The sequence below is a fragment of the Drosophila teissieri genome, chromosome X (genome assembly GCF_016746235.2).
Source record: "Drosophila teissieri strain GT53w chromosome X, Prin_Dtei_1.1, whole genome shotgun sequence".
NCBI lineage: Eukaryota > Metazoa > Arthropoda > Insecta > Diptera > Drosophilidae > Drosophila > Drosophila teissieri.
The window spans coordinates 11500425-11526733 of NC_053034.1; the positions used below are offsets into that span (position 1 = coordinate 11500425).

The following is a 26309-nucleotide window of genomic DNA, read 5'->3' on the forward strand; positions in this document are numbered from 1 at the left end:
ACTAGATTTTTTGCTTTTTTTTTAAAGATATTTTTATATATATTAATTAATTGCTTTTCGTTTGTTTGTTTTCCATTTTTTCACTGATCTATCGTATATATATTTTTTAAATATATATTCCATCAGGGCCAGTATTTTTAATCTTTACAAATTTGACTATTTTTATATATTTGTTTGTTTTTTGTTGTTGTTTTTTGTTGTGACTGTTTTTGTGTTTCGTGTGGGCGTGTGTAGATTATCACGTTTTTATCCTTTTCAAAAAACAAAAACTCAATTACAAAAAAAAGGGGATTTACAATTTGCATTTAGGGGTAGACTATATTTAAAATACGTTTTAAAATAAAATAACAATTTGTTAGGCATCGTACACACACACACTGCTGCAGTGTGTGCGTCTCGTGTATAGGTGTGTGCGTATTTTTGTATGATCGTGTGATACCAGGTTTTCAAGAACGCCCTTATTTTCAAATATAAATGTATCGATAATGTATCGAAATGCATATATTTCAGAAATTGTATGTTTGACTTGCATTCGGCAAATAAAAAAAAAACATTTGCGATTTCAAGTCGATGGATCATATCGATTATTTCGATAAGTGCCGATTAATTTATATTTGAAAGCAGGAAGTCCGTATCAACCAAGTACAAGTGTGCTTACACCTAGACTAACACACAAAGGTTTTGCATTTCCCGGGTTTTGCATCTCTCACTGCCTTTGCATTCAATAGCATTTCGCTCTTTTCGATCTCTTCTCTGTATGTACAAACTAAAGTTAAGCCAAACTCGGTTGGACTTTGAGCTAAATGGTTTTTCTCTTGCAGGTGTCTCGGGTGTTCGGGGGTGAGGGGTACAAATGTTCTACTACAAAACTACAACCACAAAAGTATGCAACGCGTTGCGGCCTTCTAACGGCGCTAGTTGTTTATCGATCACGGAGCGCATTTGTCTATCGATAGTTATGCTAGTTTTCAATTATCGATAGAGTTCTTCGTCTTTTTTCATTCTTTTCTCATTCTTTTCTCATTCTTTAAATCTTGTCTTTTCTTTTGCATTTAAGTCGATAAAGCGTCCAATCAATTCTCCTTCTTTCTTCTATCTATCGATAACTTGATGGAATGTGGGGTGTGAGGGGCATGTGCGGTGTTTTTTGTTTTGTTTTTTTGGGGGGTGTCCTTGGGTGAGAATAAAACATTTACAGGCGCGTGACCACAATGTCCTCCTCGAGATCGTCCAGTTCGTCGTCGGTCTCCTCGACGCCATCTGCTCCTGCCTCGGCGGCGGCCAAAGCGGCAGCGGCTGCGGCGGCGGCTGCCTCCTTCTCCTTCTCGGCGGCCTCCAGCTTCTCCTGCTTCTTGAGCTTGCGTTGCTGCAATGGAGAAGGATATTAGGTATTGCATATGTATGTATAAGTGCGATTCGCAAAATTGTTGCCTACTTTTGGGCATGGAAGGCAACGAGCAACGAGATATTGATTTAAAAATGTCTATAGTTATATACCTATGCATTATTTGATACTTATACCCCACAGAGAAGTCTTCTATTATACAGCACCCCAATTAATAGCGGACTCACCTTCTTCCTGTAGAGGATCTCCACGATCACGTAGCCGATGCAGCCGAGCGTGAGCACCGCCAGCAGAATGTAGAGCTTCATCTGCGTGCAGAGTGTGGTGGCGTAGGCGTAGGCAATCACGAATCCGGCGGACTCCCACAGGCGGTAGTTGGAGAAGGCGGCCTCCTTGTTCCTGCGGAACAGCAGTCCGTACAGTCCGTTGATCTGCGTCTGCCACACGGCATCGCCGACGCCCCACAGGCCGGACATGGCGTAGAAGATGATGGGATTATCGGGATTGGGGCGCCAGAAGAGCTCGACGGTGATCAGGGTGAAGTGGACGACGGCGCCCAGGACAATGATGGGCGTGCGGCCGATGTACTTCATCACCGATCCGAAGAGGATCGAGCACAGGGCATTCACCACTCCGAAACAGATCATGACGAAACCAATCTTGTTCACGCCCAGGGCGCAGGCCACATAGGCCTGGGTGAAATCGGCACCGATGAATGCCTGCTCCATGCCAATGAAAACGGTAATGGGGATGAGGAGCTGCAGATTCGGTTTCTTCATCTGGCGGAACGTGGCGGACAGAAGCTGCAGTCCGGACAACTCGGCGGCCGAATTGGAGCCCTTGCGCTTCTCACCATACCGCTTGAGGGGATCGAGGAAGAAGGCGATGATGCAGACGGCGGCCACAATGCAGGACAGATAGATCATCGAGATCTCGAAGATCTCATCCTCTGGCGGACGCTCCAGGTTGCCATGGCCGCCGCTGCCGGTGGTGCAGAAGTTGGCACCGCAGAACTGCAAATCCTCCTCGCTGACCGTCGTGTTCGAGCTGCTGCTGCCGCCATGGGCGCCGCTGGAGAGGACTAAAGGGGATGGCAGGGTATCGGGTTAGTAGGGTATATTGATGTGCTACAGTGCTACAGTTCTTATCATAGTTATGTTTACTAATGTTGTAGATTTCCGGGAATCGGCGATTATCAAATATGCTTGGTAATCGGCGGCCTTAAATGACGCGGTTTCTAGTTATATGATTCCCGGTAGCTGGCAAAATCAAAAGCTAATACTTTATTAATTTAAGAGCCGAGCTGGCAATCTTTTCAGTCTTTACGATCTGATTAGATTGCTGGTGACTTTTCGCAATTCTTTATGACTCAGTTATGATGGTTTTTTTTTGTGGTTTTTTTAAAGGAAGTGTGAGGAGATTGCTTAGCATAGGAGCATGGTCGTGTTTTGAAACTCACCCAAACTGGAGATGAGATTGCCCCAGAGCTCAGCGGATTGCCAGGCCAGGAAGAAGAAGCCAAAGAATCGCACTATAATGGCATCCACCGCCTGTTCCGTGATCTTGGCATACACCTGTCCAACCTGCGTCAAATAGGTGGCCTTGGACGCCCACATGGGTGCGGCGCCCATACCCACAAGGATACCGGCGGGCACCAACGTGTAGAATCGCGGGAAGAGCTGGAATGCGATGTATGGTGCGTAGCAGAGCATGCTGCACACCAATGTCCATTTGACCGTTAGTTTCCTAATGATCAGAGTGGGCAGGAAGATGCAGGAGACCACCAAGGCGGCGTAGATCGCACTAAGCGACACTGTGCCCAGGCCATCCTTGGCGTTTATAGAGGATTGCAGATTGGCCGTGCCCTAGAAGGTGAGAGTTTGGTTAGCTGGCGTACACTTCGAGTTTATAGAGAACATCATTGGAGAGCAATGATGTGTGATCAATTTTTGGGTAATTAATAAAGCTGAGGAAAAAGTTGCTTAATAATGTAATTAGTTCTTAGTTTTTAGGTTTTTAGTTTTTAGTTTTTTTTCTTTTTGTTGTATTGGTTTTTCAATTGGTGTTCAATTGTCAAAGATGGCGGTACATACTTTGTGATCAATATTCTTAAGTTATTTTAAATGCTGTTAATATCACAGAAAAATTCTGCAATAAATAAATATAACATTATTATACTTTTTGCATTCAAACAATTTGCAGTACATTGAGTTCATCATAGGTATTTCGGATTCAACAATTACATTAACAATTACAATTACATTAACAAAGAAATTTTGGCAACGATTACTACAAATTTCGAAACAGTTTTTTTTCTCCTTTTTCTTTGGGCTATTGTGGCAAATGTGTCTCTCACCTGAAACGCTGTAAACTGCACCATGAAGGCGATCGAGATGATCGAGATATTCTTTAAGATGCGCCATTTCTCGGCCGGATTCAGCACAACTTTCTCTCGCAGCGAGGCGGTGTCGGGCTCGAAACCAGCTTTTGGCTAAAAATAAACGAAAAACAAGCAAAGAAAACGTATCGTAAGCAAAGTGGCAACAGATCGGTATTCGCTTTTGGCCGCCGCAGATCTTCCAGCTCAGATCTCCCATCTCAGCCATCTCCGAGCTCGAGGAGTGCGGTGGATATATATGTATACTCGTATATATGTGTGTACATATATGTAATATCAAATGGGATGGGATAATGAATGGCTGATCATGAGCATGATCCTACTTTCTTTCTTATCTCCGCATTTTCGGAGCAGCGTTAACTTTCTTGCTATGTCTTTAGATAATAAACAAATTTATTTAAATTGCCGACCAGCGACACTAATTTCCTTTGGGTTGTAAAACGAAATGCACGGCGAGAAAAGGTGGGTGGAAAATATTGGAAAAAAACGCTGGCTCCATTAAAATATGCACAGCAATAACATATACATAAATAAATGTAAGCTAATTGTTAGAAGGCAGCTAGATGCTTAAAAAGTATCTAAACACTAACAGTTTGCTTTATACATTTCCATTAGTCTATAGAGCATTCGCAGTTCGTCTAGCCCCTTCGACAGCTTTCATTTTCTGGTCTTGTTTTGCCGCAAGACGCACTGCACATTAATTAATTATTTATGTGTTGGCGCATTTAACGCTTTTAGTTACAAAAAAACCAAAAAAAAAAACCCAAGGGGGGAAAATGTTTGAACTAATCCGCAGTCAATTTAAAAAGCCCGCACGCGTTTTGCTCGCGTTTCGCGCGCGTTTTTCGCATTGCGCATGCGTGGCGCGCCCTGCCCGCTTGTCGCCTCCAAAATGGCCATCGAAACGCCCGTGGTGCCTGGCGCTGGCTCCCGAGAACCGACCCAGAGCCAGAAACGGGCCCAAAGCCACTCCGAAACTGGCCATTTCGCATGCACCGCACAGGGCCAGAAGGTTACATCGCTGGGAGTATGTAGCCTGTAGTCAGGGGCGTCGGCTTCGCAGGGGGTTCGGTGCGGTGCGGTTCGGTTTAACCCACACGCGTTGTTATGCAAGTCGCCCCATCGATTACATTTTTCACATTTTATCTGTTTCGTTCACTCGACACCTTCTCTCTGTGTGTGTGTGTGTGTGAATGTGCTTTTTATTTTTTTTTAAGCCAACAATATGGACTTAATTACAGCACATAATAGTTGGCGCTGTTCACACGATTTTAAAGTTAAGGAAATCGGCAGATCGGGCGAGTTGAGGGGCTATAGAAACCCCGTTTTGTTTGTATGCAAATTGCAGACAGATTTCAGATACAAAAATCCCCTCGCAGCTTATCAGCATAATAAAATTGCATTTAAATTTTTATTAAAAACCAAAAAGGGAACAAAAAAATGGCAAACCATTAAAAACGTCAGCGAGCACACTCAGAAAAATAATAAATAAACAAACAAAAAAAGGAAAAAATTCCTGAAACTCCTAAATGTCACACTTAATGAGCAGGTCAAAAACGCAGTAGTGTAAAATTGAAAGTTGAGCGCAAAAACAGCGAGCAAGCTGCCAAAAAGTGAATATCGCGCATACGCCCTGTGTGCGCACGTTTTTTAAATCTAGCTAAAATGTGCTTCAAATTTAAATGTGAGCCAGTGTTTTTAAGACAGGTGATAGAAAAAGTATTGATTGCAATTAATAACAAAGCAATTAGGTAGTACTTCTAAGAAATGCGATGGAGAATTTCAGCGAAACGCTTTGTGGTTTAATAGGCTGCAAGGGATTTTCAGCTATCGATTGCAGTTGCCACACCGCAAGTGCAAATAAATATGGGCTAGCATATGGCAAGTAGGTGGAGAAAAAAGGTTGGAAAATCATGACAATGCACAAAGCCAACTGGAAAACCACTCTCAACTGTCTGTCTGGCTGTCTGTGTTTATTTGTTGGCTGTGTGTTTGTGGCATGCTTTTCCCGCTAACAGCTGATATTTAGGCTTTGTTCACCCATTTTTCCCCATTTTTGTATACTTTTTTGTATTATTTTTGTATTTGGTTTTGTATACTTTACGAAGAAACGGCAAGCCGAGCTTTGAAACAAGTGCGCGTAATAATAATGCCAGTGCGCCAGTGCACAGGGGCCATAATGATATGCGAGAGTGTTGGCAGCGACGCCGCTAGTTGAGACCGAGACAAACAAAAACCGCCGCAAACCAGTTCAAAGCGGCCTGGTGAGCGGACCGTCGCTTCGAGTGTGGCCGCAGGTGTGTGTTGATTTTGTATACATTTTTTTGTCGAGTGTGTTTGCGTGAGTGCACTCAGAGAAAACCATGCAGCTCTAGAAGTGCGAGTTTCAATTTCAAAATAAGAAGCTGTTATAGTTATATAGTTATAATTATTCAAGAAAGCCTCACCAATATTCATATAATTTATGCAAAAATGTTTACAATGATCTCATAGTAAAATATGCAAAAGGGAAGTTAATAATAAAAACAAAACTAATTGGCGCATGTGAACAATAAACATTGCTTTTGTAATAAATATTTCCTTTTTTTGCTGTGGAAAGCCAAATACTTCGGCAACATGTTGCCAGCGACCTACTGTCCGTTGCACGTGTGTGTGTGCATGCGTCTGTGTTTGTGTCTGTGTCGGTGTCTGTCTGTGGCAACATGTTGCGCACGCGCTGCGCCGCACGAGATTTGCGTTTTATTTTTAAACGCGGCACGTTTCGTGTTTGCTCAGCACACACAAGTTTTCCCCCCTGGAAATCCCCTTCACATTTTACATGCCATTTGTCTTTGCTGCCTTACATACAGCAGCGGTCAGCATAATGGAGCCCAGTGGCCATCAAAGCTGCACACACAGATGCAACTCGCAGAAATCTGGTCTGTTGGCCGCAGTTGTAAGTTGGTTAACGTTCTCTGGTTTCTTGTACGAATTGGTATTATTTCTTTTTTTGGCTGCTGCGGTTCTGTGTTGACCAGGCGAGGAAAACGAGTTTGGTTTCGATGTCTCCCAAGAACCGATTACACACTGGGTGGGGCATGTGGCGTGGGGCATGGGGCATGGGTGTCTCTTGTGGAGGGGGTGGTTGCGGGGAGGGGTGAGGTGGGGCCATTGTAAATTGGCAATATTTTATTATGAAACCTTGTCGGTGCTTTAATTGTGCAATACGTTTTAGCCCGTCGTTAGTTGCTGTTTGTTCCGTCCGCTTGGTTTATTGTTATTATTTTTTCTTCTGTTTCTGTTGCTGTTACCTTATTTATTGCCAAATCGCTTGGCCATCAGCTGGCTGGTCAAGTTTGTGGCTAAGACTTATCCATAAATACTTGTTCCTGTGTGTGCGTGTGTGTGCGCTTTCTGCTGTCACATTTCTTTTTCTGCTTTTCAGCTTCTCGTGTGGGCTTTTCGATTTTTTTCGAATTTTTGTCTCTGGTTTTCGGTTTTCGGCTTTTGGTTTTCAGTTTCTTGAGGTGAAATTTATTTCGCCTCATTAAAAGCCACGCCAAGGAGTGGCCAAAAGCAAGACACACCACCACACACCACATGCTAATGATCATCCGATTCCGAATTTTGGCTTAGTTCGACCGGGTTTCTCGCTTTATCGAACACTTCCTCCCCAGCATAAGGGCCATCGTAAAAAACAAAAAAACTGTGACGCGTGTCATTATAAAACATGATTTCTTTGGCGAAGGCAAACACAGTCATTAAGTCAACAGCAAAACAATACACCACTAAACAATACAAAATGAAAAACAAAAACGAAAAAAAATAAAAATAAAAACAAGCGGCCCCAGACACTCGATAAGTGTAATCCACCTTATAAGCTATATGGCCAAATGCCATATGTACATATGTATGTACATAGTCGTCCATGCATGAATGAATGCCAAAAACGAGACGGCCAACTATGTGAGAATGTGACAGCAATTTTCAAGTGGCAGCTTTTATGGTCATTTCGATAGGGGTTCTATGCGAACCCGGTAAATTCCCAAGCCGTCCGATTAAAACGCGATCTAGGCGTGTGTTTCTAAGGTTGGCCATTCGCACTCCACACAGTTTGCAGAACTTCCATCTAAACTCATTTCAATGACTTCCTCATCGAACTGGTAAACCAGTTGGGTTAATTGTGTGCCAAGCAGTTGATTTCATTGTAATTGCCCTACTAAATCGAATTATTCTAATTAACCGACCAGGGCGATAATGTTCTATGTGATCTGCTGAGCGGATAAGGCAACTTGCTTAGAACTAATTTGCAGTAAGAAGTGAGTTAAACCCAATTACGAGGCCTTGGTTAGAAGAGCAATGACAACAACCCAACGATCTGAGTAACAAATTTGGTATAGGGTCTCCACTGACACTTCTCAATGTTGAATAATTGAGGAAGAGTTATCATTTAATTATGCAGAACTCGAAATAATGAGCCTTGTTTCGTAATTTCTCTTCGCCCGCCTTTGTTAACGCGATTTGTGGGCCGGTGATTTCATTATGGGTACGTTGACGTGTCCAGCGATTGTTCAAGATGAATGAGGAGGTGGAAGCCAGGTAAGCACTCCTCCAGGTGGAGAACTACTTGGGATCCCATCGAGATCCCATCCCAGAACCCAGAACCCAGAATAACAAAATAACAAAATAAAGCACTCACCTTGACGGGCTCATCGTTCTCGAAACCGGCGTTCGTGAAACCAGTCATCTTGCTGGCTCTTTGTGTTGTCCGCTCCCTTTGGGATTTATTTGGGCCTGGTTAATCAATTAACCCAAGGGAAAAGTGGGCTGAAAACAAGAAAGAGATGTAACACCATTAGACGATTATAAAGCCATTTGTTCGCGATTGCGAAAGCGAGTGGACAAAGCCAGCGATTTGCGTATTCGTATGTATTCAGCAAAGGTAATAACAATAATAATAAAAAATATAATAACATCAATACAGAAAGATTTTCGTTATTGAAAATTGCCTGGACCGCGCCATAATTGTTGCAAATTTCGTAGACAAATTGATGGCACTGACTGCTTGACTGACTGACTGACTGACCGTATATATCTACATACATATGTACATATCTACATATTATATTATAGCCCAGGAACAATTGCGAATCTGTTTGAGATTCAGAAACATTCTGCCAAAGTCTTCCCCATTCATTTGGCCCGCGTTCCCATCGGTTGGTTACCAATTTTGCCATTGTCTAATTGTTTATAATTGACATCCCCCCGCCCCTCACCCCCTCTCCATCCGCAGTTCAAGTTCATGTCCAATTAATTGCATATTAGGCGGTATCCAAAACTATTATTCAGGCCCCTCAACTGAAGCGACAAAACACAATGAAACCCCTGACGACACAAAAAAAAACACTAAAATATCAAGCACACTCTCGCACAAAACCAGTAATGATAATAAAACAAAAAAAATTGGGTAAACTTTTTATGGCCAGCCATTGGCATAGAAATTCTCAAAGGAAATAAGCTCGAAATAATCAAAAGTCCAGCATAAAAATGCTAAAATCGTTATGAGTTATAATCGTGCCGGGTGCGGTTTCTTTTTACAATTCGACATAAATGAATATTTATTTATGCTAACCAAGAAGATAAAGTTTTGTAAAAATGTAAAAAGATGAGGATATAGACCGAAAATATCGATGGCCTAGTAGCTAGTGATCGCTATTTGCAGTCACGTGTGGATCACTGAACTGTAACCAAATAAACCAACTAAAGGTTTATTATATGTACTCCCCAACTTGTTGGACTTTTATTGGTGCTATTAAATTAGCGGAGTAGTTGGTGGCCCCATTTTGGGATTTGTGGATGTTTTTGCATTTTTAAATGATACATTTTAGTAAACTATTTACTATTTCTATCTATTTGTGAATATATCTCACGTTTTCCCGATTTAGATGTTAGTTGGGACCTTTAAATGATTTCATTAGCAGAACCTATACTTGTTGTTACTAAAATGTGGCATAAGCTGCAGTCCCAAGTGTCCTATGAATTTTAGCAGTCACTCTGGCGATTGTCTAAGATTCTCTGTGATTCTGTGATGCAATCCGTGACTCGTCACTATCCGGCATGTGACTCCACATGCATTATATATGGGGACCTGGTGTTATGGCAGTGACAGTTGAATTGGCGGCGTGAAGAGCACGAGAACAGTGCCTGCGATAAGTTCTCTACCGGCTGTGCTTTTGGATCGATATGATATGATATTTAGCTGTATTTGCAAGTATATCCCAAACTATAAGCGATTAGTGGGCTTAGGTATCTGCTACGCGACCGATTCGATTCGATTTGATTTGATTTGATTTGGCTCGACTACTATCGCAGATAATACGACGCAGATTGGGCAGTTCGGGTTTTTATTATTTACGAAAGAATCCAGAAACGATAGCACAGAAACTGGCCAAAATGAGTAGGGCTCATAAAGAACTTGCTACTGCGATCAACGATCCACTGACGTCATCACAACAAAGTCGGCGCCGTCTAATGCTAATTATCTTAAAGCCAAACAGCTGGCAAAAGTCGATAGTCTCGGCAGTATATGTACATATATACATATATATTTATATATGAACGAATACAATATGAGCATGCCAGAATATTCGGCCAGCACGTGTTGTTCCCTGAGCTTTTCAATTGGCGATATAGTTTTGGCGGATTTAGCCGATTGCACACACAACAATCCGATATCTGATGGCATGCATCCGATTAGAAGTGAATGAGCCGCCAGCGCTTATATAAAATGTATAGTACGTATGTAGATGCATCTATTATCCGAATTTGGCCCGCAATTGGCGGTTCTCTACATTTGAGCCAAAGATTTTTATGGCTGCTGCGTGTGGGTTAATTTTTATATATCGCATATAGTACATACAAAAAACCGCGAAACGCGCCAAACGTCATTAAAAAACAAGCATTACGTTTTCAATTATTATTCTAGCGAATAACGCACTCATCAAAGTCGGGAACTCCATAACACACGACGTATGTATGTGTGTATCATCGTCGTATGTATTTCCCTTTCCATCCAACGCCTTTCGAAATCGAAATCAAAATCGAAATCGAAATCGGCTATAGACAATCTGCATTATCCACTTAAGTGGCCTACAAATTGGCTAGTGCCAAATGTATTTTCATTGTTATTCGCTCGCTTTTATTTATTATTATTTCCATTTTTTTGCTACAGAGCCCTTCACCTAAGCTAAGTTATTTTTTGGCTATTTTTGCACTTTTTAGGGATACTCTTGAATTAGTTCAAAAGTTTGTGGATGAAAAATGTTGAATTTAGTAAAGGACATTGTCTGCTAATTTGAAGTTCTCAAATAAATAAATTGCAAATAAATTTCATTCAAATAAAAAGCTCCTAAGCTAAACCAACTTTTTTTGGCAGCCAGTGAACTTGGCGAAAATAAAAAGCAAGAACTGCAACTTTTTCAACGAATCGCATCGCATTGCATCGCATCGAAACGAAACGAATTATTTTTATACAAGATTTAAGACTTTTTCCGACACGCGGAACTGTCGCAGTTTCCGCAATTGAGAAATAAAATCTATAGTATTATTTGTGTGGCAGTGGAAAACCTTAAACCGAATGCTTTATAGCACTTGTTCGACGAGTTGTATGCCTTCTTTTTTTCGCTTTATAGAGTAACTCAAGACTGTCGGCTTGTTTTGATTTTTATTACTAAATACTACAATTTGCTTCGATTTGTTTTTTTCTTTTTTTTTCTTTTTTTCTTTTGGTTTTTCTGCATTCGAATTTGGTTATTTGTAATGGGTTTTGGTTGCTCTTTCGCTTCGCTTTGGTTAAGTTTATGGCGGTTATTTGTTAGCCTTGTTTGTTGGCTTAATGTTTATGTCTGTTTGGGCTTTTGGCAGGATCTTCACTTTTTCGGTGGTCACACTCACAATTGTCGGGCAAAAAAAATGCGGATCCTTTGGCCGGTGCACACGGAACTCGAAACGTTAAACTTGAAAGTTAAAGTTGAAACTTGATCTTGGCGATCATGTAGGACTGAGCCAAGGAATGAAGGGAACTCCAAGTGGCCAAGTGGCTGTCTCAGAGCCTCGCAGTACAATGCCAAGAAACTGCGACAACGTGCGAATTTTAAACGAAAAGCACTTTCTAGCTAATTGGAGTGATTAGTGGCAGGCGTCGCTGTCGACGTCGACGTCGCCACCAGGTAATCGCAAATGGCGGTCCAAGAGCTGGCCAAGATATATGCGGGCAAGGTTATCGCCTGGCCGGAGCTAACTGTAAATAATCGGACAGAGACAGGGACAGAGACAGAGATAGAGACAGAGATATTGCGACGACCACACCGCCCCGGCGGCAATATTATATATATTTGACTATATAGTACAGTTGTTGTACTCGTCTTAAATTGTTAACTCATTTTGGGCAGATACTAGGTAGTATATATACTTCCACTCTCTCTGGCTGATTTGCCTTTGCCAATTTGAAAAAGGGGCAGCGCAGGTGTGCAGTGGGTGGCAGGTGGGCGTGGCAGTTAAGTCCCCGATGGCCCGTGGGTCGTGTGGCAGCTTTCAGGAGCGGTTCAGCACGCGATCATTTTATGGGGCCCCTATAATCATTGCTACACATTCAAACATTAGTCGAAAAGGATTTCCTAGATTCTTTTGATTTGAAAAGTTGCTAAACAAATAATATAAATAATAACCCATATGCGAGCTCAAAGTCCACATTCTTTGGAACCCTTTGAGTTATTATCCCTGAGTTATTATGCTCGGCATGGTGTGGTATCGCTTCGATCTCCACGGATCCGCTGGGACAGCCGCTCCTGGGCGATAGGAGAGCTCTTCAAGTGTCGAGAGATTGATACTTTGAAGCACTGGAGCGAGGAGTGGATCCGGGTCGATAAGATTAGTCGGTTCCAGCTCCAACGACATATACGATGGCTATTTATTGTCTCCATTCGGACGCGGCACTAGCCGTTCCATAAATTCTAATTAATAAACGCGCACGGGTTGATCGAAGGGCGTATTTGGAGGTGGGCGGTGGGTGTTGGGTGGCTCATCCTATCAGAAAAATGTGATAGCCCGTCTTGTGGCTAAAGTTATCGCGGTTATTAGCGCGTGATTATGTGGACTGTGATTTCGATGCCGGCGATCGTAAATAATATATGTATGATTGGGACAAAGTTACGCGGAAAACCGCGGCCATATAAAAATCGGGTGTTGTTCGCAAGTTTTAGGGATTTTTTCCACACACTTGCTGCCGCCTTTTCTTTGTTTCGCTTCATTTCATTTCGGTTTATGGTTTATGGTGTATGGCCACTTGGCAGTGGCTCAAGTGTCTGTGACTAAGGGTCTGCGGTCTATCGGGATATCAATAAATTCGGTCACTCGAAAGTCGAGAATCGGGTGACGGGCGCTAATGAAGAATGACGGATGAAATTGCCCCTAGGATAGCGATCAGTAATGCCAGCGAGGTGCACTGCCAGAAATCGGCTACACTGAACACCGAAAGTAGTAGTAGCAGTAAAAGAATTGGAAACCCAGCACCAGGCGAGTGTACGAGTATTACAGGCACCGCCAACTGGCTGAGCGCAGCAGTTGTGTCAACAAAAGTATGATGCCCGCTCCGAAGGGTATCGCACTTGACACATGCCTGGGTTTATTCACACACTATGAGGCTATGAAGCTATGAGGCTATGAGGCTATGAAGCTATGAAGCTATAAAGCCGTTAAGACTCGTTGCGGATCTGGCCCGAAGGAAAGAGCCAACTCGAGGGAACAGTGATCGAGAGCTGCGATCGCGACTTGGAGCCGCACAAAATATTTGCTATTTGGATGACCCAGTTTTCGGGCCAAAGCAACCAAATAAAAAAAGCGCCAAGACAATACACTTCGATTGGCATTGGTGGGCATTTGAATGAGCCAGCGAACGTAGTTTCTTTCTTTTTCCAAGTTGTTTATGAAAAATGTAAAAAATAAGTTGTAAAAGTAATATAACACACAAAAGTACCAGCACTTTAATTATTTAAATGACTTTCGGAGGAATGATCTAATAAATTAAAAAAGGTTTTAATGAACCCCATTATGGCCGTTCTTAAATGAACATTTGTAAATGGTTATAGCATGTGTAAGTGCCTTTTAAGCACTTTACTTAATATATAGTAGGTGCGCTTCTTATTCACTTATCCTTTCGAATGAGAACAGCTCATCGAAGTGCATTTGACTCGATAAACCGCTCTTTGATCTGCAAAGGTTGAGTTCTCCAACGAGTAGGCACACATTGTAAGGCTTTATCAGTCTAATAGATCGTTTAAAATCAATTAATCTTCGATTCGGTGTGTACTTAAGCCCTAAAGCCACTAGAGGCCATCGACATAAGTCAATGGCTGATTGATAGAGACAGCTTATCACTCGGAATACAACAATGGCAGTCGCATAACGCTTACAACAACCATTCAAACTTGAAACACGAAAATCGAAAATCGAGAATCGAAGGCTAAACCATTGATAAACGACATAAACAGGAAAAGCTGCCGGCCAGGGAAATAAATAATACGCGTTTAATGACTCATAAGATCTGGAGCGATCTGTTGTTACCAAGTCGATTGGGCCAAAAAGTGAATAACAACTGATGAAATGGGCCCAAATCACTCACTGGCTATTCTTGGTGCCTTAGTTTTGATATTGATATCTATCGATATTGATATTATATTAATTAATTAACATTCTTTTTTTCCAACTCTTTTTTGTTGCTGCAGTGAATTCCAATAATCAGGTTTATGGCCAGAAAATTTCACAAAATCTCCACACACACACGAGTGTATGACAATTTTTTGCTGGTCACGTGCATGGATCTCGAGTGGGCTAAAAAAAAGGCTGGGAACGCTGGGAACCCAACTGGTTTCGTCGTCGGCAATTGTGGGCATACACTCTTTGCCTTTTTTCTCTGATTTGTACTTTTTGTCTTTTTGCGGCCATTTGCCTATTTATAGCCAATATTTTTAGCTGCTGATTTCATTGCTTTACTGGAGTGTCCGATACTCGAGGCGGGTACATATATTTTAATTAAAGTAACAACACAAATCGCTTAAGTGACCAGCGACCAGCGACCAGCGAGCAGCGACAAATTGTCTAAGGGGATTAGAGATTGCGGCACACACGTCGTATGCGCGATTTGTGTTCAGATCTCCGCCAGATAGACATATAAGCCATTTCTAATTTCTGAAGGGTGCAATTCCCATTCTGATTAGCCACGATAGCCCGCATTCTACGAGATGTTTCTACAGGAAATTATGGTCGGCCAGCTAACGAAATTGATAGCCAAAAAAAAAAAATAATAAAATAAGAAGAGTTTTGGCAGGTGCACAGTTATAATAAAATATTTATATATTTTATTTATTGTGCGTGCTGCAAAGGCGGACAGCAGAAATAATGAACACAATGTGCCACAAAACTTGACTAACAATCCAAATAACCAAATTGTTTCGCTTTGTTGGCCGTCGGCCGAGTTGATTGAACTGGCCCAAAAAGCAATTGTACACGACAATTACTTAATAACAATGCGGTTTCATATATCGGCCTGTATCTCTATGTGATATAATTAAAATCTTGGCTCTTAATTGTCGTCGAATGTCAACGAGATCGGCACAAAGGCGGATTGATTTTGAGATTTGATAACAAGGCCCTAATGATAGTTAATCTTCGAGGGGCGTGGCAGGGGGGCCAAAGCGATTTGCATTGTGTTTCGGGGGCAAATTGAAAATGGGAAAATGGCAAAAGCGGCAAAATAAAAAATAAAAAATGAATGGCCACAAATCAGAGGGATCGGAAAACAAAACACAAAAATAATCAAAACATAGAGCGAGAAAGAAGATTCTCCCAGGTTAAATCACAGTGGAATTAACACGCAACTGTGCACACAATAATCGTATTAATAACAATGATTTCCACAGTCCCCGGCCCATACATTCATCATATATACATATATATATATAATATATAGATATATATGTTATATATGGGCATTATTTTGTTTTTGATATTATATGAACTAAGGCTGGGGTTAGCCAATTTCCGCCCGCCAATTTGAACCTCGTCGAGTGAGTTCGCGTGATTTGTCTGGCCATAAAATATTATATTGGTATAACCGGGCTGTAATCGGCCTGCTCGCCATATATCATATACTATAAATATATTTGTATATATATATATCTACGAGTATATAGCCTGTGGATGGCAGAAATCAGAAATCACGGCTTAATCAAATTTAAATTGATTGATTTGGCGGCGGCCGTAAAGATTACTGCACGCGGCTATAAATCGATTGATTCGTATCAGCAGCAGCTATCAGCAGCTCCTGTACAATAAAAACGCTGCCAGCAAATTATGGCCGGGATTAGGTGGCAAAGAGGAAGTGACTCCAAGTGGATCCAGGGTCTAGCGAAATTCCGAAATTCCGGCACTCGAAAGGGTTCTGCACGTGTGCCCATGGAAAGTGAAAGGTTCTAGAAAGCTATTAACCTTAGTTGCAAAGGTCCCAGCCAAGTTGCTCATACATATGTGTATATATGTAGCTTTTCATTCATTTTCATTTTTCGACTGAGCAAAAGGAAAGAAAGCACAAGACAGACAACCTAGACCTTGAGCCGGCTAAAAACATCCGATTGACAGCTAACAGGTCGCCAAGACTCGTCATCGAAATACTTCTATGTATATATACATTTCTGCTATTTGCGATTTCAATTTCAAGAACACAATTCATGTATTTTTACGTATGCTCATGTAGCTCGTGCAACCAGAGCTATTTGCAACCTGCAACATTCTGCAAGAGAAATGCAAGGAAAATCGTATTTCTCTTTCTGCATAACGTATACGCAGCGTTGCTCTGCCCGGGCAAGCATTGCTCATACGCCGCGTGTGTTTTTTGCACATCTTGGCCAACTGCTTCCCACAGCAGCGCAGTGCAGCGCGGCGAGAAATAAAAGCACACAAAAAAGCCAACAAATCACCGCGTAATACAGCGAACTGAACTAAAAATGGCCAAGACCGAGACCTTCGTCCGCGATTAGAATGCAATTAGTGGCAGCAAGCAAACGGCAAACACAGCAGCACAAAACACAAAAAAAATAACAAAATTGTAATAGAAAAAACTCCTCGAAAAAAGTGTTCTAACAAAACATTGCTTTGAGCTTCATTTCATTTCATTCTGTTCAATTTCCATTTTCATTTCCATTTCAATTTCAATTCAATTTTTTACTCTGCGCGCCGTTAGAGTTTCGTTTTCAGTTAGTTGTCGTTTTTATTTATTTATTTTTCATTTGCTCCGGCATTTGTTTTTTATCTCTCATAATAACTTCCGCTTCAGTCTCTTTACGAGCGTAAGAATAATTAGTGGCGACTATACAGAACCGAGTTCTTTACTTAACCCACATTGTTTTGCCCATGAGGTTTATTTTCGGCAAGAATTTTGGCATGCGGAGATTATGGGAAGAGAATAATAATGCCTTGTCACCTGTCTGCTTTTATTCTTATTTATTTCTGTGGCCAAAATAAATTGGGTATCGAAAAGTCTGCTTACAGGGAATACTCATTCAAGCACCCAGATCATTCGAGAAGATTTTGATGGTGTGATCAGAAGCCTTTGCCTAATTTATACCCATATTATATACGTATCTTTTTCTTAAGGCTGTCACGCGTACAGTTCTATTATCATTTTCAAAATAACTCGAACAAAATGCTTCATAAATTAAATGTAAGAACTTAAGCGTGAAAAGATTGTTGGACAAATAATGCCCAGTCACCTGTCCGCTTGTATTTCGGTCGACAAATAAACGAAAAATCAGAAATCCGCCTCTGCTTTTGGCCATTAAGTGTTTGCCCAGCCTGCGGCTTAAACTCAATTGTTTGGCTTTTGGTATTTCTACGCTTGGGTCCGTGTTTTTCTGCGTAGCAAAACACGGGCCTTTCCCAAGCGCCTTCATCAAAAAAGATTAAAAGTCAAAAAAAAAGGGGAAAAAACAGAGGGGGAAAAAAAGAGGACAAAATGGGGGGCATAATGGGACATAATGAACGTGTTATATAATCGCAGAGCACATCAAAGTTCAATGTTTGCCATTGAGACGCTTCTAGCACTATCATATCACTCTGTGATATTATGAAATGCGAGTGGGAATACGAACTCCAAATCTTATCTACCAGCGGCCACGAGTCTGGATGCTACATATACCCGTATACCCGTATACCCGTATTCGGATTCCAAATCGGATTCGGGCTCATCAGCGACGTGGCCGGTCATACGGTGGCTCTTATCACGGGCAGCTGGTAATTATTTGGCTATAAATAACAATAAAAACCTGATCGTAAAACTCACAGCGCGCCTTATCACGATAATGATCGTTGGCCGCTGTGCTACCGTCTTTCATTTCAGTATCTCTCTAGTTTTATAATTTCCCTCAATTCCAATGTGGGGGGGAGCTGTGTGGAAAACCAAAAGCCAAAAGCCAAAAACCAAAAACTACATCAAAATCAACACCGGATCACGGAGCCTGCTAATGGAAAGTTTTGATTGCGGCTTGGAAGTTTTCCCAGCGCCTTGAAACTCTGATTCTAGAGGTTACAAGCCGTGTTTATTTCATGTTTATTTCATTCACAAAAGAAACTCGTCAGCGGCAACAAAAGATGCCTACAAACATATACTCGCATGTGATCCATATATGTATCTATCTATATATATATTCATATTGGATGTAAACAAGTTTTACTCTTATTTTTGTCGCCGATCATGGTGGCTGCTGTTCGCGGCTTATGCAATGTTGGCTATCGATTTTATCACTTGCCGCGGCCCCAAAGTGTTGGCCACTCCACCAAGTCAGCAAAAAGAATTCTAAATACCACAAAGATCATATTAAAGATAAATTCACACAGCTCAAAATCTAGGATGCGCCATAAACCTGGAATTTAACAAACTGAAAACGCGGTGTATCTCGCAGAATGCTAGCCTGGCGTATTAAATTATATAGTTTAGCTGGCAACCTTGCTTAACATTACAATTAAATGAGGAAAAATATAGGGCAGCCATAAATTGTGTAATAAATAAAAGCGGGGATTAGTGCGAGCTGTAAAAGGGGCGGAATAAGTGGCGCATTTTATCAGATCTTATTCTACTTATTTAATCATGCTATAATGAATTCCGGGAAAAATAAACGATTACGTGCAAACATGAATTTCAGCAAATTCTATCGTCAGAGCACGAATATAAAGTCGCCTTTTAGCCCACTTTTTTTTTAGCTATTAACCAGTTTCGCTAACTTCTTTATCAGGTTGCCAGAACTAGAAGTTCAGCAGTCTGGCGATGTCTGGGTTGTCATTCCCGAAAGAAATGCAAATCGAGGGAATCGGCTGACTAATTACACCTTGATATCTAGATTTGAATTCATGGTGAATACGATGGTGATGATGCTGATGATAGGTGCGCCTGTTTGCCGTGTTGCCAACTTTAATGAAGTGATAACACATGGGACGGCCCAGCAAGAAGACGCTCCAATTTTGCTTTCGGCGAGGATGCTAATTTGCCGTTTACATAAACTTGATTTGCCCAGTGTATTAACGAGACGGGGGGAGTCAATATTTGCCAGGCCATTTGGCACTGGTCGTGCCAACGAGGATCCGTCGTAGTGCTGCGACCACGGTGCGGATGAGTAATAAAGTCAAGCTGCCGTCTTCTCCGCTGTCATTCAAGACGAAGTCGTTGTGCAAACGATCGCAGCACGGCACGATATCAACGGCAGATATAGCTGCCATAAAGCAGCCGCAAAAGTCAGATATTATTATCAGCATTGTGTTTCGGTTGCTGTTGTACATCTGCAGCGTCAACAGTCCCAAAAAAATGAGCGAAAAAGTGAATAAACAAATACAGAATCAACTATGGACAATGCGCATAAAGAAAGTGCAGCCAACAACAATGGAAAACTTCTCGACTTGTCTGATCTATATCGCCCACTATACAGATATGTAAACCTATGGGCTTCAATTTTTCCTGGTCGAGTTCATAATTCAAGTTGCTGCCAATTTTATCGCTTCCTTGGCTATATTTCTGATTGATTAATGACCGACCATCTGAGAAACTCGTTCGTCATTAAGAAAATAATTCGGGTATTTGTTTTCATCTATTTTAAATGATGATTATTTCAGTGGTATTGGATTTATGGCCATGTTTGGGAGTATAAGACTTAATTTACGGCCAAGTTCCTGATCTACAAATTTATAATTTAAGCGACATCAATTTATGAATTGTCAAGTTAAAGATTTTTGTATAGCATTCAATTTTGTTGTTGAGTTTAATGTGTTAATTAATGTTCAGTTTGCTTCAAATAGTTTGCAGTTAGCTTTTCGATTTATGGGAACATTTCATAAGACAATTAAGATGAAAAAGGTTTCCTTGCATAATTATCCAGATATTTTCAACGTAACTAAGTAATTTCATATTGTTTAGATTTCTTTCAGCTTGGAAAATATTTAAAACAATTGTTAATCAAAATTTTTACCGAATGCCTAAAAGCACTTAAGTTCTCAACGTTGAATATTTAGTTATGTAATTGTTTAGTTTATGGATTAATTAAGCAACCAATTTTAATTGCCTGCAAAGCGTTGCAATAATCGCTCGGATATATACAATATTTTCGATTGGATAATAATAAGGCCGCTAATTAAATAAGACTTAATAAATCTGGTAAGAATAATCGCATTCTACAGCCCGTACCGTTATGAGTTTGTTCAATTATTGTGCGACTCATTGAGCCATAAATATTTCATAATTAAATAAAGAGTTTGATTTGTATCTGTGTTTGCCTGTGTTTGCTGTCTGGTACTTTTTGTTGAATTTGTTCGTTTTTATTTTTTTTGCGGAAGTGCATTGATTTTCCACTCAAGTGGGCACTTGACTCGCCGCTGTCGTCATGAATTGATTTTCTCACCTTTATTTACTTAAGTTTTTCAGCTTCTCCTCTCGCACCGCGCAGCGCTCGAAAAATGTTAATTAGTTTTTTCCCCGGCGGCCAGCACTTTTAATTAGAACTTAGTATTAGTATTTCTGTTTGTCAGCAGCGACAGTTGTTTCTAGGTGATTTGTTATCGCAACATTTATGCAAATTGCCATTGCAAGTGGGCAATTTGTGTGCGGAAATCCGCTTGCAACGCATCTTCATGCGACTTGGCTTTGCGAAAAACACACACACTCGCATCAATCGAAAGAATCGACAACAAATCGAAAAAGTCGAAGAAATCGACGAAAACATCGAAAACATCGAAATCGAAATCGAAAAAAGCGCGCTGTGGATGCCAATAGTGAAAGTTTTCTATGCTGATCCGGGGCGCCAGATGTGAGCTGCCTGCCATATAAGCCACATATAAGCCACATATAACACATATATAAGATATATACAAGCCCGTAAGCCGACGACGCCGATTGACAAGCTGCGCATGCGCGGCCATCGCTTAAATAACGCCCCGTGTCTCTGCATTGCGCATGCCAAAATTCAAAATCCCAACTCTGTGTGCCCCCGGGTTTTCAAGTTCCCTGTCCGCTGTCCCCTGTCCCCTGTTTCCCAATCCCCAATCCGCAATCCCAAATCCCAAAAAGTATCCATCAGATACAGCGCGTCACATGGCCGTAGATGGGCGAGTGGGTGTGGACCACCCACAAATGCCATTTGTGCCAAATTAGCCGACATCAAAATTGCGGGTACGTAAGGGAATTCAAGTGAATAATTATTTTAAATCTATAAGCGACCTGAATTCATTTCCCTCTAAATCTGCATTTCAACGAATATTTTCATGTTTCACTTGACAAACTAAGCTTGTTTTCTGCACAAAATATTTGGTATATTTTTGTAGCTAACTTTACAAGTGCAAATTCGTTGTTAGATTGTTACTACAGTAAAGTCTGGAATTTTCAGCTCCATTAACTCACATCGCCCTTCATTTGAAAGTCATACACTTGCTGAAGCTGAAAGTCTCTGCAAACTGAGACTTGAAAAGCGATTATCGTAAGCTTGACCATAAATAATTTGTTGGTGCAAAAATCGAGCTATATTTCAAATATCCTAAGGGTTTTCCCAAAGTCCACACATAACTCAACAGTAATAAATGATGTGAATATTTTAAAGAAAATATATTGGTAACATAAACTATATATGATCGAACTAAGCCAACTTCTACGCTCAACTTAAGGGGAACAACCCCATTTGCCACGCCCACTTGGCTTTCATTAGAATTGCCTAACAACTTCCACTTTTCTTGTTTGGTTTTTAGTTTTATTTTCATGTTATTTTTATTTCTATTTTGTTTTGTTTTTGGCCCCACTAAGCCGCAAAGTTTGTGCAATTTGTTTATTTATATTTGCGGCAGCCAGTTGCTTTGGGTCTTTCGGTTTTTCGCCCCTGTAAATGAATTCTCATGATTAAGAAGGTTCGTTGTATTTTTATAAAAATGATTAATAGTTGCAAACAGTGTGTAAGTGCTTCGATTCGATTGTTTTCAGGGAACTGCAATATTTGGGATATGTGTTATATAAGTGGATTTGTTTTCTAAACACTTACTATTATAAAAATTTGTTCGTTATATAAGGGTGCTACATTGAAATAACCCTAAATTTTTGTATTTTCCCCATTTAAGGTTGATAGTTAACTATTATTTATTTAATTCAAATAATAGAATAGAGTAAAATTTAAACAAAGCCAGGCTTGATGCTCTTCAAAATGCCACAAACTTTCAAACAAAAATTAAATTATCTACAGGATACTGTATTTCACGAACTTTAAGTTTCATATCCTTAATGATCGCGACTTTACATATCCCTGTTGCAAGCGTTAAGTTGGCTCCTGCACTTACCGTTACTTGTGGATCTGCAACTCTTAAACGAGAGAGCGACTTCCAGTCCTCACAGTGTGTGTGTGTGGGTGTCTGTGTGTGTGGGCTCGTGTTCGGGGTGCGTGTGTGTGCGTGAGCGTGTGTGGACGGCCCAAAAAAACAGGATGCGCTGCTTTGCCGCTTAACGAAAAAAAATGCACTTCCGTCTTTTAATGCGATCGCCTTTGTATTGGTGAGCGCGTTTTTGAATTATGATATTATTGTTTTTATTTTCTTTATTGTTTTTATAATTTTTGTTTTGTTTTTTTTTGGCAATTAAGTGTTATGTAATTGGATTTTGTTGCTCTTTTGTTCTGGACTTTGAAGCAGGAAGCTTAAGGGGGGCCTTTTCGGGGGGGCGAATGGTTTACATTTCCGTTGGGCGAAAAAATGGATCCGCAAAAAAAAATGTCACAAAGGATGCGTGGTCACCAACAACAGTCACATATGTGCTTTAGCTTTTATTTATTTATAGCGTATCGGATTGGATTTTCGAATAGCAATTTATTTTCGAAATTAAAAAATTAGTTTTTTTCAATTTTCAGAGAGAGGGAAAAGCACACGACCAACTTGAAAACGCACTAAAACGGTATTAAAAGCCGAGACTAAAATTAACTTTGCAAGTAATTTACAAGCCGGAGCCGAAGCGAAGCCCGAAAAAAGCCGAAGTTGGCCGAAAGCGAGAGCGAGAGAGCGCCCGAGAGTTCACTTCACTTTTTTCTTGATATTTATCGCTGTTGCTGTTGTTGTTGTCTTGTCACAGATCGTTATTATAATTGTTGTTGTTGCTATAGTTGTTGTTGTTGTTGCGGGGGAGAGAGAGATGCGATGCCCTTGTTGCTGTTGTAGCTGTGGTTGTCGCAGTTGTTGTTGCTGCCGCCGTTGCGATGCCAGATAATGGATAATGGCAAAAATCAGCCGAAATCAGCTAAAATCAGGCAAAATCAGCTGCTCGTTATCGCTCTCGAGTGCTGCTGTGGTGGCCAAACGTTGATCGCTGGCCGTTCGCTTGGGAATGATGTTGGCTTAAAGCCCGGCGCTACGTAATATACGCTCAGATCCTGTTTGCATGCCGTCGACGTCGCTGCCGGCGTCGCTGTCGACGTCGCAGCCGGCGGCAGAAGAGAGCGATGCGAAGAGATGAAGTGAGCGAAGAGAAAGATCACGAGCTTTTTTTTCCGATCTTTGTTGGCCCTGCATCGCACAGTGGGCCAGAAAGCGGAAAATGCCAGTTGGCTGTTTGCCCAGACACAAAAATACAAATACAAAAAAAAAAAAGAAGGGGAATAATTGAATCAAATTGTTTTGGTAAACATTAGCCACTTGGCAGCTTGCCTATTACGTTTTAACAAATCAAATATATTTTAAGTGCAAAATAACATGTTCACCAAATATTACAAGGAACCTATTTAAAGCATCGTAAGAATGTTAAGATCGCGAAAATTTCTCTTTCGAATTCGAATTTTACTATCCCATTCGAATTTCTGAAAATCAAATGCAAATCGGTGGTTCGACCAGCAAATTAATCTAATCACATTGATTTGGTAAATATATTTCCTAGTTGGCACGCTGCCTATTACGTTTTACAAATCAAATACAAATAATATGCAAATAATTAATATTAATCAGAATCAAGGCAAACTGTGTTTTCTTACATTTGCATGTCAATTACTTCAATTACGTTGACTTAGGAAATTAATGAAATTCTAAGTGATTTGGTAAACTGTACATTACGTTTTTCAAACCAAACATATAAAGTCACACTAGATTTGAATCATGAACTGAATGCAAATAATGTAATAAAAAGATATGTACATCTAACGAGGTAGCATTTGGATTTTATTCCTAATGTCAATAATCTATCAACATTTAAAGAGGATTTTGAATGTTATTCAGTTTTGCGGTTTTGCCCGTTCCTAATTAGTGATCGTGGAATTGGAGTTCTTGAATTTGGGCCCACTGTGCGGAAGTCGACTGCGCAGCATGTGGGATTCACACGCCAGCCAATCGCTTCCAGCGGCGCTTTTCAACTTTCATTAGAAATTATCGGATGCCACGCCCACTTTCGTGGAGTATCCGATTGTGTGTGTGTGAGTGTGAGTGTGTGCTTGTGGGGATGCATATATTGAAAATTGGATTTAGCGGCAGCGATATCGCCATATCCCCCCGATTCGGTCATATCGCCCCCCTAATTTTAGCACATCTTAATTCGATAATTGCCAATAATTGCCGTTAATGGAAGAGATGAAACAACAATTGGCGCAACGCCATTGATAAATCGAGGAATATGGCACATTAAATCGCTTATATGTATGAGATACATATGCGATATCAGAGATATACAGAGATATACATAGGCTACCTCAAGTGCAATTGTTTGGGGCGCAGCGACGTCAAACAAACGGGTGGATGGACAAACAAAACAAAAGCCCCCAACTTCCAATGCTTCCATAATTGTTGGGGCAGAAACAAAAGAGCCAGACAAGCCGTCAAGCAATTTTTATCGTTTCATTTTTAATTTATTAATTATTTATTTGTTTGCTTAAACGAACGACGTTGTCGTTTATTGTCGTCTTCTCATCGCTTCTCGGTGTTTGTATCTCAATTTCGGTATTCCGACGTCACGATATGGATACGGATATATGAGAGTGAGAGTACGTATATTTATGCTGCTACACAGATGCGGGCCCATTCAAAAGTATATGATTTTATATATGTACATACATATGTACATACAGCAATCGAGCTTACCATATCCGCAATGTTTTGGCCTTCTTGCTTCTCGAGAATTTGGCTGGAAACTCGGTCTAAAGAACATTTGTCTCGCCATTAAGCGGTGGTTCCTTTCATTTCTCGTTCTCTGTCAACTTTATGTTCAAACAAAATATATACGTTTCTTTTGTGTAAATACGCCCGAATAAGCTATTGAACGATTTCGGTTCGTTTAACCCGGTTTCAAGGCCAGCCTATAACCCACATTTGTTATGCGAAAATGGCTTGTTTTCAAATCTATTTGAAACTGCAATGCATTATGGTATATTATACATTATTGTACATATTTATTTATCAGATTTAAAGTCACGTGTCGTTTGAAAACCCTTCTACGCTTTCGTATACTTAATAATTATTGTAGGAATTTGTACTCTTTATTGCCCACTCCTCGAACGCCTTTTGCACTGCGCAATTGATCCTAGTGGAATAATACCAAAGTGCAGACCGCTCTAAAGTTGTCGACGTCATCAGGCGGACAAACAGTGCTGCTGTTATCAATCTCGTGTATCTCATGTATATGTAGATACATGTCCATAGCCATAGATACATTGGGGGGAGAGGGGAATCGGGAAGACTGGGGTGACAGTGCCGAGTTGTCCCTCGTTTAATTGTCGTTTTATTTATTAGATATCGCGATTCGATACCCCCACCATCTCCCATTTCAATTAAACACCCAAGACACAATACAATCTGCACTGATCTGCCCCAAGCTGACTCGGTTAGGATCGAGTGCGTACATGTGCATATATAGTATAGAATAGTATAGTATATTGTGGTGTGTGTGTATATAGGACTGATTCATTTGGCCTCCTGAATGCGTCACCCGGATGCCAATGGGCGGTGGGAGATCCGATGCGATGTGACTTCCAGTCATAATGGCTTATACAA

At 40.8% G+C, this 26309-nt stretch overlaps 1 protein-coding gene across 2 annotated transcripts; it reads right to left on the reverse strand.

Moving 5' to 3' along the window:
• LOC122623124 (UNC93-like protein) lies at positions 1-23668 on the reverse strand. Of its 2 annotated transcripts, none has more exons than XM_043802085.1 (6): positions 22632-23668; positions 8422-8549; positions 3702-3836; positions 2805-3210; positions 1573-2426; positions 1-1366 (listed from the first exon to the last, which is right to left on the reverse strand). In XM_043802085.1, exons 2-6 carry the CDS (start codon positions 8467-8469, stop codon positions 1193-1195), a joined length of 1617 nt encoding a protein of 538 aa, XP_043658020.1. In that variant the 5' UTR covers positions 8470-8549; positions 22632-23668; the 3' UTR covers positions 1-1192. The 2 variants fall into 2 exon arrangements, with proteins under 2 accessions (XP_043658020.1, XP_043658021.1); XM_043802086.1 differs by lacking the exon at positions 22632-23668 and adding an exon at positions 11676-11837.
• Positions 23669-26309: the final 2641 nt, after the last annotated feature.

Coding starts and splice junctions, on each gene's coding strand:
- LOC122623124 (XM_043802085.1), bottom strand. CDS start 8,469: ATGACTGGTTTCACGAACGCCGGTTTCGAGAACGATGAGCCCGTCAAG. Junction 3,837..8,421: donor AGAACGATGAGCCCGTCAAG/GTGAGTGCTTTA, acceptor GTTTATTTTTAG/CCAAAAGCTGGTTTCGAGCC. Junction 2,427..2,804: donor CAATCTCATCTCCAGTTTGG/GTGAGTTTCAAA, acceptor CATCCCCTTTAG/TCCTCTCCAGCGGCGCCCAT.